This window comes from Pholis gunnellus (assembly GCF_910591455.1).
Source record: "Pholis gunnellus genome assembly, chromosome: 21".
NCBI classification, from domain to species: Eukaryota; Metazoa; Chordata; class Actinopteri; order Perciformes; family Pholidae; genus Pholis; species Pholis gunnellus.
The window spans coordinates 5,689,104-5,709,301 of record NC_136548.1 but is presented as its reverse complement, the minus strand read 5'-3'; the positions used below and the strand labels follow the sequence as shown (position 1 = coordinate 5,709,301).

The following is a 20,198-nucleotide window of genomic DNA, read 5'->3' as shown; positions in this document are numbered from 1 at the left end:
TTAGTATTAGCAGGCTAAGATATGGGTGTTGAATCACAGAGGTACATTTACTATTACTGCAATGATATGAATTTATGCACCGTAGAAGAAGTGGGTGTGACCAGAGACGGTATCTAAAAAGTGGAAGAGGTCATGGTGACATCACCCATTGGTTTCTGGACTGTGGTTTTGAGGCCTTGAGTGTCCATCGCCATCTTGATTTTTTGCAACCAGTGAACAGAAGTTACCATATTTGGAGTGCGTAGAGACGCAGTATATGGCTCTGGTAGAGTTAGCGTTAACAAAAATAAACAGCAAACACCTGGATCCAGACTGGAAACTTTGGTCTGACAGATCAAAGGTAAATGTCTGCATGTCCACAAGGTGTCAGCTTCTCTGAACTGCCAGCAGCCATCAGTTGGACGAGTGGACTGGCAGCTGAAGAAGGGTAGCTGTGCATGTCAAGGTCAGACACATTTCTATTTATATCCCATCAATCCTTTGGTCCCTCTATCAATAACTGAGAAAAAAAATCGACATAAAGCTTTTTGGAGTCATTATATTTTATGCCAATAATGTACCCAATACCTGAGCTCAAAGTCAAGGTTTAAGGGCACCAAGGGACAAAAAGAAGGAAAATGCATTGAGTAAAAAAACATTCAAAAAAAGATCCAGGATGAAGTTAAGATGTAATTGAGGTGAGACAGGAAGTGGATTTCAATCCGTCAAAAGGCAGATGGTCTAGGAGTCACAATGCAGACAAGTTTGACAGGTCTGCTGATAAAAGTAACTGAAGAATCAGAGCATCAGGCTTTGAGTGCCTTCATGGTGGAGAAGTTCAACTTGAGTGAGAGACAGTTGCACTTTACTGGAGGTAGATGGGGGGAGGGGGGTCAATATTCCTCTGCCCTCGTCTTTTATCCTCTACCCGTTCATCTATCCATCCATCCGTTTATCCTTGCTTACGTCCTCTCCTGTGGTGAAGCGATAGAGGTAAACGGGTCGAGATATTACAGCAGAAGCTTCTTGTTAAGCTCCGAACCGATCGATAACTGATACCATTTTTCTTTTTTTTCCAAATAAATGACATTGCTTATTTTTTATGCCTTTAAATCACTGCAACCAGATAGTGGCGATGGGTTGATATTAACGAACTGTCTGCAGTGTCTGCAGGCCTAAAACTCTGTACTTATTCATCTGCCTGAGCTATCCATCCTTGTCTAAGCCACAGAGGTCTGCTCCAGTGGTACTGTTAATCCTTCACCTGTCCATCAATCCTTCACTGAATCTCTCAACCTATTAGAGCTGCAGCCAGCAGCAGTAGCATGAAGGCCTTATTTATTTTCCACACTCGGATGATACCGTCTGTTACTGTTGTCGTCGGTCCGCCGCTTCAATCCGGACTGAAATATCCCGACATCTTTTCACGGAGGACGGAGCCTATAGGCTTTGTTGATCCCTCGATTTCTCCTCTAGCGCCACCTTGAGGCTGACATGTGTTGTTTGGGGCCAAATGTCTCGACAGCTATTGGATGGATTGCCAAAAACATTTGGTACAGACAATGGCGTTGCCCCACATGATGAACTGTAATGACGCTGGTGATCACCTAACGTTTCTTCTGACACTGTCATCGGGTCAAAATTCACACAAAAAAGGGGCTGGGTATTCAAGATCTAGACTGGTGATATCTAACGACATATTGGTGTATCCATCCCTCACCCTCTTTGAGCTGCAGCAGCACCGTGGCGTCACCGGGATCGCTGCAGAAGTAGCCTCCGCCCTGGTCGTCCCAGAACAGCGCATCCTGCCGCAGCTGCAGCTCCTCGGCCCACTGCAACCACTCCGACTGCAGCGTGGCCTCGTACAGGTCCAGCAGGCCACAAATGACGAAGGCGTAGTCGTCCAGGAAGCCAGAGATGGGCGGAGATCTGGAGAATGGGAGAGGAAAGTCAGCAGGAGGAGAACGAGAATGAGGACGGTTTTCATTAAAAATGCATCGATGGATCAGGGCGGGAAGATGGGTTGCTGTCGGTGAACTAGTTCAGCTTCTTGTTTTCTGCCCTTTTATCTTTTTATGTACCGAACGCTTGTTTACGATGCCTGAAGACGATCAGGCTATGGTTCCAATCAAGAGAGTATAGAAAACCCAGAAGAATTGGGCTTGGATAATAAAAAAGCCTGAAGGAGTCATCTGTGACAGTACCGGAGCTACATTATGATGTGCATAGCGGGCTGAGTATAATCTCTCCCTGGAGCACTTTTCTCTAAGTGAAATCACTCATCTGCCTTCTCTTTGCACTTGGTACTGTAGAGGAGACATTTACACATGCACACACAGCTGAGTTCATAAAGTCTTCTGAGTTTCAAGTGAAGCAGCACAGTAGTTGAGCGAATGCGGTTACAGTTAGACCATCCCACCTCCTCCCCCCTCTCACCTGCATCTCATTCTACATTCTCTCTACATTTTCATATAAACCTGCTCCGTTTCACCTGCAAATCTGCCCTTTAACAGCCCGTGTCAAATTTACAACCTGCTCTCCGTGGCGTTGGTTTTGAATGCGATGTACTATTCAATCACACCTACACCCCAAAAAACAAGGCCCACCCCAACCCCCCCACCCATCCCTCCAATTCCCACAATAGCATCTGGGTGAGTGCAGGGGGACGGATGGTGACAGGAAGTCAGATAGTGCCGTGTCAGGTGGGGCTGGTGGTCAAGAGAGGAGGCTTTGAGAGGTGGAGAGTCATATCTTTTGCCAGAAAGAAAGACAGACAGATGTTGACTCATAAGTTGAAACGAGACAGCAGGCACTCTTGCACTGGACAGGACGGGCCAGTTGAATGTCAATACAAAAGGGAGCCCTTGGAATTTACATCATGACAAACAGAAGTGTCTTTAGCAATGCTAATGGCCCTGTGACTGATAATAGAGAAGCTTAGGGAAGCAGCTGTGAAGAGCTTTTTATCAGAGGTTAGGAATTTAACCGAACTGCATTTGCCAAACCACCCAGTTAGATTTCATCCTTGACGCCTATTCTCGAGTCAAACTGAAACACACTGCTTGAAATCACTTCACATGCAGCATGAATGAGCCTCTTCTTGCCTCATAGTAGTGTGCCGACCTGTATCGGGCTCGTCACTGCGCCCTTGTGGCCACAAAGTGCAAGAATGAGCCCATTCCGCTCTCAAGAACAAGCCAGGACAAGCTCAGGTGAAACTTCCACGTTATTAGAAGTGTTTTACAAGAGGAAAAAAGTACTGGTTGATTCGGCAAATGCACACCATAAAACCCGACAAACCCGAGACACAACCTCAAGAGGGCCTCGCCGACACCAAAAAAGTGAAAAGCCTTTGAGAAACACGCCGCAGCCTTCTCCCTCACACCTTCAGCGGTGCGCGTTAAATGAGTCATTTCCCAGAGAGCACAGACACAACATCTCGTCAGTCTGCCATATCGTACTGCAGCACTCAGGGGATGGCTTTATAATAATAATAGCTTCATGATGATTCTCTCATACGCTAGCGAACTCCACTAAGTAAGGGAGAGACGTACTGGGGGCGATGTGGGACACAAACACATCGACTACCATCAGCGGCGACCTTTATGTTAGAGAATAATCTAACACGCTCGCTCGAGCTACGGAGTGTACTGTTGAGCTATAACGCCGTGCCATTATTACATATGAAAAGATGAAACTCAGACACAGAAACAGTAAGAGAGATTTCCCCGTTTGACTCAGTAATCAGGAAATGTAGCTGGTGTTTGTTTTCCTGTGGCAACGTGGGGACCTTTGGAATTCGACTCACACTCCAGCCTTTCTCATTTAATTGCTCTCTGTGCAGCCACCTGTGCGGTGACACCTAATATTTTATCTTCTGTCGCTCACCATCACGTCGTCAGAGCACAGGATACACTCCAGAAGCCGTGTTATGTGTGAATGTAAGACGGGGAGGTGCAACGGTGTATTCTAATGCGGCAGGAGGCACACTACGCCATCGGAATACTACTGACACCTGGGACTAGTAGTACGACTAACCCGTTTGGCTTGGTTAAAACGAAACAAGATCCGTTTGCCCGGTTAGTGAAGTTTATTTGCGCTGGTTTTAAAGCCGTTAATCAAACCCTGATACGGACCATGTGGATTTTGGCATGATTTAAAATGCTAAACTGCTATTAAATCCATCAGCGTATCAATGAGATTGCTTCCTGAACAGCTTTCATGAAGTGTATAAGGCCATGTGTATAACCTATTTACAAATCAACACATTTCTCTGATTAATAGGTCAAAAAACTGCTCTGCTAGTATCAGACCATGTGTACTTTATGTACTATGTAGCACTGATCATGCTAATAACCCCCGTCAGCCTGTATAGCTTCACGTTTACGCCTCTTGGTTTCATTGTAACAAAGTCAGTGTGAACAGAAACTGAACTAAAATGTATTTTTCTCCAAATGAACCCAACATGGTGTGAAAGCACCCTTAGTCATCAAATGGTCATTTTCCTTATTTTATATTTGTGTTGGTCATTTTAAGGGATCTATCGACGAGAAGAAAAATAAATAAAATACAATACAAACAGAGAACTCCTTTCACCTCCATATTGTGCTACATTCCTGCTAATGTGCCAAGCTTTGCATCAACATGAGACTTAAAATAAGGTTCTTCTTCACCTGAGTACAGTGCGTCTTTCTGTAATATACAGTATGTTCCTCCTCTGCTCTGGACTGCAGCCACACAGACTGCCGCTGTAACGTCTTGATCGCCCCCTGGTGGCCGGCTAGTATAAGACATGCTTGATTTGATATGCAGCATATGGCATCACATTTATGTAATTGTGGGAAGCCAAACCAGTGATCACAATTCATATTACAATAATTGTGCAGTCCTACTAATTGATTATATTGCCAAAAGCATGTGCGATTGATGGTCTGAAGCCATGTCATTATTTGGGCAAGGCCCCTCAATTCTAATTATGTTACGACGACGTCCTTTAATGATATTTGGAGACATTAGTGTGCTTCCAAGGTGATGACAACGGTTTACCGTCGCTGCCTGATTCCATGCTGATTCAGCATAATGCTCTTGTGGCTGACGGGGAGCAGTGACTGCATTAACAGCATGTTAATGCCCATGGTTATGGAAACAAACTAGTTCAATAAATACATAAAGGCATATCAGATAACCACACAACTGACACGACCTGAATTCAACCCACAGCTGCTTCATGAAAGTTTCTACAGCTAGCCGCCATGGCTGAGCAAAACGAAAAGTACACAACTAGCAGACACTCACACTTCAAAACTCATGATGCAGGGCAGCACGCGTATGACCAAACAAACATGTTGACAAATCAAGCAAGAGTGAGTCGACATCACCAGCGTCCCACTGGGACCTTGCCACCGTCTCTGCCTCCCTCTGGTCCCGGCAGACTCTCAATCACCCGGCGCCAGGGAAGAGCCACAGAACATCCACGGCATCAGCTCCTCAACGCCTCCACAGCCTATTAACCCAGTTAGTCTGAGCACCTACCATTCCTCCTGGAATATCTAGTCCGCGGCCCATATGTGCCCGGCATGACGGAGTGGTTTACCCACGGCTGGACGCTGAACCAGACTTGAGAAAAACGGCCTCGGTAAGCATTCTAAATGCCGACACCGTCCTGAACTGGACACTTATGAATGGGACGAGAGCCGCGGAAACAGGGCCACGGCGTTTAGGCGAGAGTCTGTAGCTGTGTTTAAAATTGTACGCTCTTCATCACCCTTGTTGCAGGTCTCCCGGCATACTTCTCCCCCCCCCCCTCCCCCCCTTCTGCTGATTCCGTTGCATTTCACACTCGCCTCATTGGTGATAACTGGGGCACGGGTTGGCCAACAGAACGAGGACACCTGGAGTGATGGCGCGCAATCAACAGTGTGTCTATGTTCCCAGGCTTCGAGGACATTCTCAGTCTGATTCGCGGACCACTAGCTGATTCAATATATTTTGTATAGCCCAAAAATCACAAATTTGCCTCAGAGGGCTTTACAATCTGTACACGTGTGACACCCTCTATTCCAGGACCCTCACATCGGTACAGGAAACCCCCCCCCCCCAACAAAAACCCTTTAACGGGGAGGAAGAAACCTTAGAGAGAGCAACATGTGTACAGAATGAACAACATAACAGATCAGGCGTAGTAGAGTGAGCTGACTTCTTAAATCTCATGTTAACGACAAATTCTGTTTCCTTTTTGGTCGGGTTGAAAATAAAAAAATTAAAATCTTAATCTAGCTCCATTTCTGCTGGAGGCAAATATGTTTCTTGGCCATCTCAGTCAAAAATGTATTTGATTCTAATCATAGTTAATTATTACGCGTTTAAATTCGAATGCATACAATCTTGCGTGATCTCCCACCACAGAGCCTCTCCTCTCAATGTGCCTTCAGTCCAAACAGGCATCTATAATCCATTTAAAATAAGGCCAATCTTGTTTCAAATGCAGTATGATAGAGGCTGGAGGAGAAATCTGATTACCGACTTAAATGCAGATTTACAGTTAACCAGGTTACATGTGAACATGTTCTCTGGTTTCCTGCCATAACCTGATTTCAACCAATAGCCTCGTTTCCTGTTTGCGCTGTTAGTCATCCCGGCACAACACAACTGCTCGCTGCTTCTCGGCTAAAAGTGATAATAGTGATTATTAAACAGATGTGGCTCAGGCTGGTCACACTTTTAACACGCAACACAATGCCACAGGTGGTGCAAGTGTTGCCCTCTCTGTGTGACTACAGTGTGCTCGCACTGAATACAAACACTCATCGTTTCTCTTACATCTGTTGCACCTCCATCTCGTCTCCGCGGTAACAGGACCTGAGGACGGTCTGCCGCTCAGCATCCCACAGGTGCTCCTTGAGGAAGTTGCCCGTCCGCACCGCCCTCTCCAGCAGGGCCTTGTCCCCCAGCACAGCTCCGACGCCGGCGTAGGCCGACAGCATGAGACCTGAGGAGGAAGAAGATGAAGATGATGATGGTGGTGCTGGAATGTTTAGTTATAAAAAAGGACTTTTACTCAGCTTAAAATTAAAATAGTGTGTCCTCTTTTGGCTACAAGGTACAAGTGTGTGGCCTCATCACAGTCCCAAGCTTAGTTATTCCTCCCGGCTCTTTGAAGTTTCCCCCGTTCCCTCTCGCTCCTTCTCTCTCCCCTCTCTACATCCATTCCTCCCTCTTTCCCCTGCACTCCTCTTTCATGTAGCGTATCAAAGTCGGGTTTGAGTGCACAGCCTGGTCTTCAAAGCGCTGCGGCAGAGGACAGGTGATTAATGGAGGGGTTTCTTCATTAGAGAGGAGAAGGAGAGTCTTGCGTCTAATTGGAAAGTTCTCGGGATCGCAGAGCCTCATTACCTCACTAACACACTCCGGCTTGAGACGTCAGGCCTGGGAGCAAAACTTGCCGGTGTGTGTGTGTGCACGCGCTTTGTGTTCTTGTAATTAATCACCTCGGAGACAATGTGCTGGACAAACAATGTTGAGTGTCCAAATTGGCGTCACACTAATGGAAAGTGACAACAAGTGCCTCTGTAATAATCTATGCAAATCTTCATAAAGCTAAAAAAAAACAGTGTGTATAAATGTGTCAACTGTCAAAGGACAATATGTCTTGTTTGACTACTTGTATATTTGCCCTTGGTTAGTGCTGGGATTAGAAGCACAGGGTGTTTTGGTACCGTCGATGTGGACCACCAGCCATGAACCAATTCACTGTGGTTTGGTAGTGTGGGATAAAAAAAAAGTCAACCAATTATCTATCCTATAAAAGGATACGCAACAAAAGCAGGCTATTGATACTAAAAGCAGCTGTATCAAAACATTGTAAACTCTTATATCGTTACTTAATGACGCATCACTTAGGATAAATCCGTTTTAACTCCATGTATTTCAGTGGAAGGATGCGATTAGGAGCGTACAGCCGGCCCTGAGCACAGAGACGCATCTAAAATATTATAATTCTTGAGGAGCTGAAGCATGGATCACGACAGCAACAGGCAACAAGGGAGTGAAGACCAAGTGTCAACCTCCGGTGCTTAGAAATGAAGCCAACGCGGAAGTGCCTAAAACTGCACTGTATTTACGTCTCACACAGCCAACCTCACCTTGGTATAAAACTTCAAAGTATAAGAAGGGCAACCGAAAACAAAAACAGCTCTGACCTCGTTGAAAAACTACACACCTGATTAGGCTGCAGGTATTGTATATATTTGTCCTACTGAACAGATAGATTAGCATGCCCACGCACAGTCTGAGTTAAGTAACGCTGTTTGGTTGGTTGGTCTGATAATTGTATTGCATTACACGGAGGCTGACCTATTCTAATTGTGTCAAATGTAAATTCTTCATGTCGGTCTTTTGTTGTTTACATATGCAAAATAATTACACACAAACGCAATTAACTCTCAAAATATAAACTATTAATAATTGAAACAACGGCATTAATTTTAACAACTAGTTGTTAAAATTGATGCCGTTGTTTCAAACCAAAAGCAACCGCTTTAGCACGAGCAGCGTTTATCACCATGGCTAAATAGCCAGATGGCTATGAAAAGGGGCAAAACAACCACAAAGAGACTCAAAAAGTCTATAAAGAAACCAACACAACTACAAAAGGGACACAAAAAAGCTGCAAAGAGACACAAAAAGGGTCATAAAACAACAACAAAGAGACTCAAAAAGTCTATAAATGATCACAAAGAGAAACCAAACCACAGAGAGATACGTAATAACTACAAAGGAACAAAATACAACAACAAAAAGAAGGTAAACAACGATAAAGTCAGTGTGTCTTCCTCCTCTGTAAGAGACCAGGTGGGGCCCCTCGTCTTACAATCCGCCCTTTACTTGGTAGTATGAACTCGTATGTGAAGTTATCTCGACCGTACCATTCCAGGAGGCCAACATCTTGGTGTCCAGATGTGGGCGTGGCCGACTCTCCCTCACTTTTGCCATTTTGGTCCTGGCCGAGGCCAGGAGCTCGTTGGCTTTCTCCACGCTGATGCCAAAGCGAGCAGCCGTCAACTCCACCGAATAGCGCACGATCAGCACATTCTGGCCCTGCAGCTCGCCGTGGGGGTCCTGGCAAAAAAACGGCACAGGGAATAAGAACAGCTGTCATGTTAATGCCTTAATGGAGCAGCTTCAACACCTTAATGGTTACTCTTTTCATGTAGACGATCTGATTCACAACATCACAGTTCTTTTATTCTTTTCATCTCAAACTGGGATCCTAGAAAGAGTTGCAATGGCCGCATTTCACAGCACAATTTAAACTGACCTGTTCCGGATTAACATTGCCGAGCTCCTTGACCCCGTAATGGTGCATGAAGATGTCTGCCTGCGTGGCCGCTCCGGTGGCGCCCTCAACCACATCCGGCAGCAGCTCCCGAACTTCCGAGGCCGTCCAGACGCAGAAAGCCCCCTCTCGCTTCTCTGGCCCCCCCGATGCCGGGACAGAGTCCGCATCCTCGGCGCTGTAGAATCCTCCGGACTGCGTCAGAGGCATGGGCCGGAATGGAGGAGGTGGGAGGAGAGGGGAAAAGCTGCTATTCAATGCCAGGTATAATGTACGGCACACACCACGGAGTGAAGCCACCGGAGGTCAGCGAAAACAAGATTTTTCAGGGGCGTTAAATTGAAATACCTGAATCTCCAAAAAATAAAAAACTTCACCGGACGGCTCACAAGAAACTATCAAAGTTACGACCTGAAGCAACAAACGTGACGCTAACCGATGAATCAATGAACACCTTTGAAGGGTCTGACACGATGTTACTCATTGAAGCCCTCTCTCAGGGCGTACATCATTGCGACAGGTAAATCGATGCCTCTAAAGAACCCCGTTATACAGCGCGTCATGTTAGCCCACTATCGGGGGTCTGCAGACCCGCTGTGAACTGTGCTTTCACCGAGAGCGAGTCTACCTCGCTGAGCGAACGTCCCAGCTGCTGGAGCACAAAAGAAACACACAGTCTGCAGCAGATTACCTTTGAAACCGTTAATTCATTGGCGGATAATTACATAATAAATCTCGGGGAATATAATGATTGCAACGAGTGTGGTATTAATTGTGTGCTCCGTTCGCTGGCTGGTGTCGACTCATTAATCAAAAAGAGAGAAAAAAAAAGCTTTTGACCCTCGGAGGAGAGCACGGGGTTTAAGAAGCTATTTGTCAACGGTGGGAATTTACAGTTCATGTACTTCCTTCATCAGCAGCAGATACAAATAAAAGCAGCAGATTCTAGTGCTCTATTTTTAATGACTTGCCTTTGCCAACATGCTTTTCAAACCACCGCATTAACACTAACCTTAAAGGGATAGTTCGGATTTTTTTAAGTGAGGCCCGGTTTGGAGGAACAGTACCGGCACGAAAGTATTATAGCTCCTTTTTGAATATTTTTACTAAGATACCTTGCAGTCAGACATTTCCTTCCGATGGGGATAAACAGAAACAGTCATTTGACCTCGCAGAACACGCAACACATCATAACACAAAAAAACTAATCCATCGGGGAGGTATGGACCAGGTGTTCTGCGGGGTAAAAGAAAAGGAATGTCCGAAGGCGAGATGAAGTGAAAATAATCACATATCGCGTACACTTAAACTGATATTGACTATTTTTTTGATGAAAAATGCGTTTTGCAGTCGTCCCAGTCCACAGCGGTACATCACTTTGCTCCCGTGCTGGTTCTCCTGCCCGTTTCTCCAATATATATATCCTCTAATACCCCGACTATGGAAGAGTGCTTCATACAATCCTCCTTACAAAAATCCAAACCATCTCTTTGACTGATTAACTTCCATTTTTATATCGTTTTGATGCTAAAAAAAAAGGAATGCTTTAGAATAATTGCAATCACCTTGGTGCCCCAGTGAGGACATCTGGTCCCCATGTAGCCAGTCAAATAAACACAAAAGCACACACACAAAGACTGTAGCTGACTCACCTTGTCACTCAGGTCTCTGGAGACGTACAGCAGTATGTCCTTAGCCACATCTGCAAAGAGCTGCTCACCCGATACCTGAAAGAAAGCAGGGAACACACAGCACACACCTGCTCAGAGTCATGATTCCACCTCAACGTGACCGAAAACATACCATCATGTGACGTGTATGCAGGGCGTTAACCACGGAATCCAATGCAAATACTGTGTTTGGATATTTTAAGGAGATAATTGGTAAAAAAAAAAAACGGACAACCTTACAAATATGTGTATTAGCGCCTTCACTGTCGTTATTTACTCTGAAGAAAATAATAACTGACTGTGACTGTGTAATATACCGATAAATGACTTGGATAAGAGAGAGACAGAATGATGGGGGGATGATTACATACACAACCAAGAACACACACATACACACACACACCTGGGAGGCAGTTACGTAGGCTACAGCCAGCTGGGCCTGGTCGTACAACATCTTCTCAAAGTGGGGAACATGCCAGGCGGAATCTGTAGAGTAGCGATGAAAACCCTGCGGAAGAGAGACATAAAGAGAGATACAGTACATACTTTCTCACACCAATATTCTGTTCAAATGTACTGTATCATCTCTCGCGACATCTCTCGTGTTTTTCATTATTAATTTCCAGAAGCACAAAATGACACCCCCAAATTGCTTTTTTAAATTTTTGTATTTGAATGTGTACGAACCTGAGCCACGTGGTCGTGGATGCCGCCCAGCGCCATCATGCGGAGTGTGTGCAAGGCCATCTGGAGAGCCTCCACCCCTTCTGAGGTGGAGCGATTCACGGACCAGTACGACATGAGGAACATCAGATTCACTGTTTGAGATCAAATAAAATGGGAGTCATATGAAGGGTATTCATCAGGACCAGAAGCCTGAAACGTGTCCACTGGGGGTTCTCGCAGAGTCTACCTGGTGTGGGGAACTTTGGAGCGTCCCTGAAGCCCCCGTACTCCTCCTCGTAGGAGTGCGACAACTGCTGGAAGCAGCGGTCAGCGACCTCTTTGGCCGGCGGAGGACTCTCTCCTGGGTTCGCGGCGACGGCCGTGCCCTTCTTCAGGGCTTCAAGGATCCTCTCTCCGCTGGACTCCAGAGCAGGGCGGTTATTCTGCCACTGGGGATCATGAGGAGAACTTGTGTCACATGTACGGCGAAGATGCAGAGAGAAAAAACGAAAGGGCTTTCTTGTTCCTGCGTTCTAAACGCGCACGTTTTGATGACTCGGATTCATCTCCCCCCCACAGATAACAGACAAATAAACGCTTTTCATCCTCTTTGTCTTTTCATTTCACGTCCCACGGCGGAGCTGTTGTGTTGGGCTTTGCAAATAGGCCTAAATCCATATTATTAATTTTCCACGCTGCTCATCAAAATGATGCGGTCGTTGGCGGAGGAGAGCCAATTAATCTTCAAATAGTTCGCTGAAGCAATTCCCCCCGTCCCCCGTCCCTCTGCTGCGCATTCTAAATAGCTTCTTCTAAAACTGTTGTGTAGGACTGACTACCTGATGTAACAAAAAAAAGTGGTGTAATTGTAAATATTCCTGAACGGACCCACGCTGCACGTACGACACCTCGAATAAATTCAAGTATTTTTTAAAGTAATTATCCAAATCAGAAACGCTGGATGGAAGCGACAACTCCGGCACAACTTTTCCCCCGGAGTTTCTCAAACGCACTGCTGCTGTAAATCAAGAGATTCGTTATCAGCTCGTCTCGATTATGGAAAAATAATCGCGACCAGGCTTGCCGATCGACACAAATGATACCTCATTAAATGTACTGTTTTAAATGGGCCAAACACGAGAGGCCGAAACCTTTTACCTGTTCAATGATTCGCTTGAGAACCGTTTTGAGCCCAGGTGTCCTTGCGTGGTCCGTGGGAGGGAAGTAGGTGCCTCCAATGAAAGGTCGTAGGTCAGGGGTCAGCCACACACTCATGGGCCAACCTCCACCACCGCTCGTCGCCTGCAGACATCAGCAACCGAAAGTCATGAGAGGGCATCAGCGGGGGGGGGAACAAAAGAAGCTTGTGTGAGAAAACCCTACATGTACGGTCTACACACACCTGTACAAAGGTCATGTAGACCTTGTCCACATCGGGTCGCTCTTCTCGGTCGACTTTGATGCAGACAAAGTTGTCACTCAGGATTTTGCCAATTTCCTCGTCTTCGAAAGACTCCCTCTCCATAACATGGCACCAGTGGCACGTGGAGTAGCCCACTGACGGTCAGAGAGATTTACAGCAAGCAGATGTGTCATTTCCAGTACGAGCACAACTATCGTGAGTCAGTATGTCAACAAGTGAAAAGAAGTGTTTTATCTCATAACAGTGATTCCCCACCCCCCTCACTGAAACATTAATTCGGAGAGAAGTGGGCCCCAGAATGAAATTCCCGTTAACGCAGGGCGTGGGAGGGGATTCTACCTGATAAAAAGATGGGCTTGTCTTCATTCTTCGCTTTGTCGAAAGCATCTTGTCCCCACGGATACCTGAAACGAGCGCGACATTGGTTTACACGTGACATCACGTCAGCTTCACAGAAACGCGTCTCGAAGCGCACTCACTCACCAGTCGACGGGGTTGTGTGCGTGTTGCAGCAGGTAGGGCGACCTCTCCTCGGCCAACCTGTTGGTGTGTTTGTGGGGGGAGGTGGACGACGTCCCTCCTGACGCCATGCTCATGAAGACGGGTGAGCTGGATGCAAAAAAACAGATTTACAATTTGAGTTACCGATTGATGGCAACCAATCTGCAAAAGCCAGACATCTTATAAAAAGGTTTATTTTGTGTGCATTTAGTTACTCAAGATCACAGATTTTTTATTATTGATATTTAATCTCGGTGCTTTAATACATCTGCAAGAATGAAAAAAAATCTCATGGGCTTGTGTGTGTGTTTTTTTTAGTGAATGACATTGACAGCTATGTAGACGAAAATTATTGCGCTGCTCTTCTGTTTATGCTTTTCCCATCAGCAGTCCCTGTGCTGGTAATTAGGGGATATGATAGCACCCTCTTGATGCCTAAATTATCGAGTTTCACTTCTGTCATTGATTGAAATACTGTTGCACATTTGATCACTGAGAACGGACGAGTGTCCAGAGGGTCTGAGCAATAATTATGCAACTAACACACTGTTTGCATGATAGTTGTTGACAGGTCATAGCAGGGCAAGCACAGCTATAATTCATAATTCCCCGATAAGGCTGCATTTCTATTTAGGTGTTCCAGCACTATTCCATAATTGGACAGTGAAAATGATTTTTTTGGCCATCACTAACTAATGGTATTAGTACACTTGTGCTTTTCCTGCTGTGACAAGTCAAACTGTCTGCTGTCAAAATCGTGTCATTATTATGACAGCGTGGAGCATAGCTAACGCTAACAGTTATGCTAACTTTACTACATGAGTCTACCATGTGTTGTGTTAACCAGCGTGCATACTGTTCTAACGACAAACACGAAGTGTCGCCACGCTGTCAGTGAGCTGATACTAAAGAAGCTTGCTCCCTGCTACAGCTGCAGTAGCTGTCAAGCACTGTAGCTAGCTGTTAGCCAAAAGACTTCCGCTTGAATATCCCACAATTTCATGTCATTTTGCTTATAGCCACAGGCTCATGCCCCATAAAACGTGACTGAAAACAGTTTCCAATATATCAGACCATGTCCTATAATTCGGCCGGAATAGCTGTGACACATGGACCCACATGGATTAGAAATGTGACATGTAACGCAAAGGCTAGCTTAAATGTTTACCGTTAGCAGAGTGCGATACTGAAATTAACTGGCAACCCTGGTGGAAAAAGCTGATATATTATTAGAAATGAGTGCCACTTGGAGGCTTATCTTGTTACACGGAATTCAAATACGAGCCAGTTGGACCTTTGTTACATGTCTTGTCTCACAGTGGCATGTCTCCTGGTAACAGTTCATGTTGGGGACATATTAAATCGTATGATTTTCTAACGGAGTTTGGCGTAACTCGTTCCCATTCGTCCAAAGCATGCCTACAGTCCTCACAGGTACCAGCACGCAGCAAGCAACATTACGTCTATTGACATTTGAAGTGCCATTCATGCTTTAGCTAAAGCATGTTTGCTGGAACTTTAAGGTACCGCACATCTAGCGTTAGCAATCTATTAGCCTCGGTGGCTTTACCTGAGGTAGCAGGCCGGCTGTGGAAGGTGGTGGCGCGGTGACCTCTCGCTTGGTGGGTGGAGGATCTGCCTGAAACACCTAACGTGACCCCCGGAGTTCTGCTGAGGACCGTCCGCTCCCCAAAAAGCTGCAGCTAAAAGGCGTGCGGGCTCCACGTGGCTATTTCTGGACGCCGACCGATGCCATGCTAGTCTTATCATCCTAATCCACCAAAGTGTGTTGGTTAGTTACCAGCTGGGGTTAGCTGCTTTGTTGACATACACCAGCCAAAACTTGCAGGCACGAGACATTTCGTATTGCAATACATACCACGAGTTGACACATGGTGGCGCGCCAAGGGGATAGGGACACACAAAATAATCACAGTGTGTTTTTTCTTTCTTTCTTACAGTCCATCAGTGTTTTTGTGAGTCAGCAAGACAGCAAGTGTTATGTGAAGGGAACTTATTTTATTAAAAGGAAGGAACAAAATGAGATGAGTCTACGGTTTCACAGGTCTCCAAGCATTGAGCTTGACCACCGTCGGGACAAAGTCATCACGAGTCACCAAGTCCGAGGCCACAATGTTCATGGGCGTTTTGGCGGCCTGCTGTTTCACCCACAGCAGCAGCCTCGGCAGACTCCTCTGTATGACGTTGGCAATGTTGTCACAAATGCGGAGGATGTACTTGAGCATCCTGGCATCCTCTGGCAGTGTCAGGTTCAGGCCACACACAAAGAAACCTGCAGGGTCATGGAAGAGTGTGGGGGGGGGGGGGGGGGGGGGGGGGGCAATCATTTTCATGCAACAAATTGTACTTTTTTTGTAATGGCTTGAATCATCATGCAGGAAATAATGCATGCATGCGATGCACGGTGTTGACTTGTGTTTTTGTCACTGAATGGATGTGATTTCATCAGCTCCCCCGGTCACCAAAACCAAACCTCGTATTGTTAGCAACACATACAACCGCACTGAGCCACAAGAACACAGAAAACTCACATTTAACAGGCCTTGCCGTCTCCAACATGTGACTGAGTTTGGATTCAACCTTTGTGGTGTCCATACTATCGCCGTAGTAGTACAGTATTTTACTCCACAGCTCCATGTGGTGCGTCGGATAGTCGTATGAGACTATGACGTTTCTGCCATTGTCCCAGCAGCTCCTCAGGGTAAGGGTGTCCTGTTGCGATACATTGAGAGATTTCTTTTCGGAGCTGGTATAAGCTCAACTCATTTGTATTTTAAGGCTGTTAGTAGCTTACAGCGGGTAGGCTCCTTTAAAGGGATAGTCCAGATGTTTTGAAGTGGGGTCCCATGATGAGGTACTTATTACGCCCGCAGTTTGGAGAAACAGACAGGAGCAAAGCAAAGTACTGCTGTGGATGGGGGCAGCAGCAAGACTGCTATTAGCTATTAAGGCCTGCCAGTTAAGTGTGCGTTATACACTTCCTGTTCGACTGGATGTTCTATCTATCTATGCTCTCATCAAAGCCACAAGACTCCTTTTACAAAAACAGTAATTGAACCTTTGCACAACATGGAAGTTGCTGGTCTGCCGCTGACTCGACCGGTTTGTTAGTTTGTGTTATTGTGGGACTTTGGTTTTTTTAAAGGGTCAGTTCAGATTGACCGAAGTCCGCCGACGACACAAATAAAGTAACTGGTCGAAGCAGCTTTGACCTTTAACTCCTGTGTTCTGCCAGGTAAATGTACTGGTTTTGTCAAACGAGTCCTGTGGCTTTGAAGAGAGCGTAGAGAACAGCTTCAGTTCCCTCGTCAGAAAAAGGCTGCGTGACAGCGAGAGGTGAAAATAATCCATATATGTTGAGACTTAAACTGATATTGATTATATCAGGTGGGCCTTTTGTTTTGTTTTGCTGCTGCCCCCGTCCACAGCAGTGCATCCAGCTTCCCGTCTACCGTAGGTAACACACTGACTGTGGATAAGTACCCCACTTCAAAAAAACTGTCCCTTTAATGATGAGTTGTTTGACTAGATATTAACAGAAATATTCTGTTTAATTTACCCTTATATGGATGAGTTTGGCTCCAAACAAGGTCAAGATAAAGCCGATGAGATGTGTGTGGAGCTGGGCGCCAATGGCTTTGTCAAACCCTTTGAAGTGGGATAAAGCCAGGATGAGGATCTCCTTGGGGTGCCTCTCTGCCCAGTCATGTATGGCCCTGAGAACAGTCTGTCACACAAAGACATATTCTCCACTCTACTTGTTTTCTTTGATATATCGATATATCACATTTTCATTTTGGTTTCACTGTTGCTCCCAGTAAAACGTAATGCATGGTCAAATATTTAAAAAAATAGCTCAACTGCAAACCAGTGGTCAAAGTTTTTCAGTTACTCGGATCTGATACCACATAGAGCCTGGGATTTGTTTTTTATTGTCCTTGGAATTTTTTTCTGTCTCGCAAAACACAAAGTGACATATCAAAGTACTTGTATCAGCACTTTAACCAGGATTTTAGAAACGCTGAGGTCATGAGTCCATGTGTCCCTTTCACACATCAAATATAATGCCTCTAAAATACAAGTATAAGTATTTCTTCAGGTACATGTCACATTCTATTTATTCGGCTTAGTGTTCAGTGATATTTTCTGTAAGATATTTGTTTATTTATTGATATATTTATTGCCATAAAAGTCTCGAGTATAAAAAAATCCGGATACCCCTGGAGACTAACGATCCACAAAGGTTGATTTACTCCGAACTATTTATTGACGTTTGCGTAGCGTAAATGAGCACATCTTTACCTCAACATCCGTCCTCGTGTACAGCCCATGATGAAAGTAAAGCCGGGTGGGGTCGCGGTCACGGGCCTTGCGAGCGATCCTCAGGTCGAGGTAGCGAACTCCTGCATCCAGCTGCATTATGATGGTCTCCTCCTGCGTCGCAATCCACGACAACAGTCAAACAATCACTCCCCTGTCTATTTCTTGAATTAATATATATATATGTACAGTGTATATATGCATATATATGCACAACATGCAGTCAGTACCGACAGGTTTTAAACACCATTTACCTGAGTGACGGCCCATCTGTGCACCATTTTACGTGCACAACAAATCTTGCTCAATCTTTTTAGTCCGTCGGGTTCTATTATTGAGGAGTTGACGTCCAAGTCATAACTCATAGAGTCGTGGCTACCTAGGGAATACCACACACACACACACACACACACACACACACACACACACACACAGGTGTCATAGCAATGTCACAGTTTTAATAAACCACCAATCATCGCTCTCCATACACCATTTTTTTTCAAACCTTTTTTTAGCATTTAAAAACACATTGACAAATCTGAATACAGTATTGTCAGGAAGCTGAAGAAGGGCTCATAAAAATACATTATGGAGATGTTTTTCAAATGATATGTCCTTTCTAATGTACGTACACACTGTGTATTAGCTGAATGCTTTGGCAATGTGAGCAGCTACATCATGTCCGCTTCATACCTGGTATGGTGAGATTAAAGAGAGGAATGTTGTGGAGTTCGGGTGGTAGTTGCGACATCCAGTCACAGTAGCTTGTCACTTCTTGTTTGGCTTTTTTCGCAAACATTGTCCTCTCAAATTCTACAAAAAAAGACAACTCAACCGTCAATCTCTTACTAATACAGCAGTTTCGGGCTAATAATGAATAGGTTGCAAAAAAGAAAAACACATACATACAGGTCAAGAGTTCAGAAAAATACAACTCACTTTGCTGAGGGGATTCCCAGCCTTCCTCGACCCCTTTATTACCTCAGAGTTTGAATTGCAGGAGCATACGAAGAACTGATGTTGTCATAAATTGCTGCTCATTGGGAGGCTGCAGTACTGAAGTTACTGCCTTGAAAGCACCGTGGTAAGAGAGAAAATGGTGTATCAAGTGTAGTCCGACAAGTTTGTGTCACCAGGGAGCACATTGTACGAGGAGATCTAAAAATAGACTTGATCCTGTGGATGAAATAGTTCTTCAGATGCTTCCTCATACCATTACCGGGCAATTAAAGTCACAATCCTGAAGATCTCGGTTTCGTTCTCTTTGGCGGCGTCTGTGGTGATAAGCGGTAATTGCATGTGTGTGACATTCAGTGCAGCTTCTCTGAGATGTTAAGTATGTAGAGCTTACAATATAGTAGGATACACGGTGTGTGTCAGTGTCATTAGAAAGCGAAAGGTCAGTTGAGCAGAATAAAGCTCAATGTCGATCACATCACAGAACTGTACAAAACTGAAACACTGCAATAGCTATATGATGATGTAGCAGGTCTATGATCCTGTAGCATACGCACCTGTTCACTCCAAAACCTGAGTGCCGACACACAGGCATGCGTCCTCTTTTATACAGGACTGGCACTTCCCCGTCACACAATGATAAGGCAACGCGCACACACGAGTGATAAGTAAAGATAAGTAGTGGACAAAGTAGTCATTGACCTTATATGGTTAAAGGAAGGAATGCAGACTTTCTGGATAAAGCGTAGTCCCGTTGAACCGCGATCAAAACATTCTCAAAGTCAAACAGTGATGCAAAATTCTGTTCACAATACAGCTCTAGTACATATGAAACTGTTCATTTTTAGGGTTTCATTGTGGGTTTTTTGTGTGCATATTTTGGTTTTATTTCATACTTTTGTTTTATTTTATTTTAAAGTTTTGCCTGAGCAAAGAGTACACAACTCTTATTCTATTTCTCTACTGTTAAATGTGTAAATATCTGTGTTTTCTCTTTTGTGTATTGGCCATATTTTGCTTCGTGTTTATTTCGTTATGACAGAGCAACACAACCAAACCGACAGCGCACATCTGGAATGCATTGTCCATGTATGGCAAAGTCAAGCGGCTCACATGTTTCATGTCATTTCATTTGAAAGTGACAAACACCACAGGCGGTCTCCCCAGCACTAACGGTGTTTGCTGCTGCTGTTATCGCGTGTTGACTCATATATGAAGGTCTTTTCCTTTAAATAGGTAATAATACGAATTACTGCTGATAGAATATTCACAGAGCTGTGTTCTCGTTTAAACCAAACACAAGTGCACACAGCGCTGTTGGAGTAGA

The 20,198-nt window shown here is 45.0% G+C and overlaps 2 protein-coding genes across 4 annotated transcripts in view; both read right to left on the bottom strand.

Moving 5' to 3' along the window:
• Positions 1-15,403, bottom strand: part of spata20 (spermatogenesis associated 20) — a 231,491-nt gene extending 216,088 nt beyond the window's left edge. For all 3 annotated transcript variants that reach the window (XR_013767568.1, XM_079182290.1, XM_079182291.1), the window contains exons 1-13: positions 15,144-15,403; positions 13,556-13,681; positions 13,412-13,476; positions 13,052-13,206; positions 12,808-12,951; positions 11,897-12,098; positions 11,671-11,801; positions 11,387-11,491; positions 10,966-11,040; positions 9,296-9,508; positions 8,904-9,096; positions 6,799-6,967; positions 1,700-1,908 (exon numbers count right to left, since the gene is read on the bottom strand). Coding sequence is in view for 2 of the 3 variants with exons in the window: in XM_079182290.1 (XP_079038416.1) it covers positions 1,700-1,908; positions 6,799-6,967; positions 8,904-9,096; positions 9,296-9,508; positions 10,966-11,040; positions 11,387-11,491; positions 11,671-11,801; positions 11,897-12,098; positions 12,808-12,951; positions 13,052-13,206; positions 13,412-13,476; positions 13,556-13,681; positions 15,144-15,343 (1,987 nt within the window). In the remaining variant the exon portion in view is untranslated. The remainder of the gene's footprint in view (positions 1-1,699; positions 1,909-6,798; positions 6,968-8,903; positions 9,097-9,295; positions 9,509-10,965; positions 11,041-11,386; positions 11,492-11,670; positions 11,802-11,896; positions 12,099-12,807; positions 12,952-13,051; positions 13,207-13,411; positions 13,477-13,555; positions 13,682-15,143) is intronic.
• Positions 15,404-15,587: 184 nt separating this feature from the next.
• LOC306712697 (PI-PLC X domain-containing protein 1-like) lies at positions 15,588-19,022 on the bottom strand. Its single transcript, XM_079182095.1, has 7 exons — positions 18,854-19,022; positions 18,608-18,727; positions 18,169-18,293; positions 17,897-18,028; positions 17,154-17,321; positions 16,126-16,306; positions 15,588-15,866 (listed from the first exon to the last, which is right to left on the bottom strand). Exons 2-7 carry the CDS (start codon positions 18,711-18,713, stop codon positions 15,625-15,627), a joined length of 954 nt encoding a protein of 317 aa, XP_079038221.1. The 5' UTR covers positions 18,714-18,727; positions 18,854-19,022; the 3' UTR covers positions 15,588-15,624.
• Positions 19,023-20,198: the final 1,176 nt, after the last annotated feature.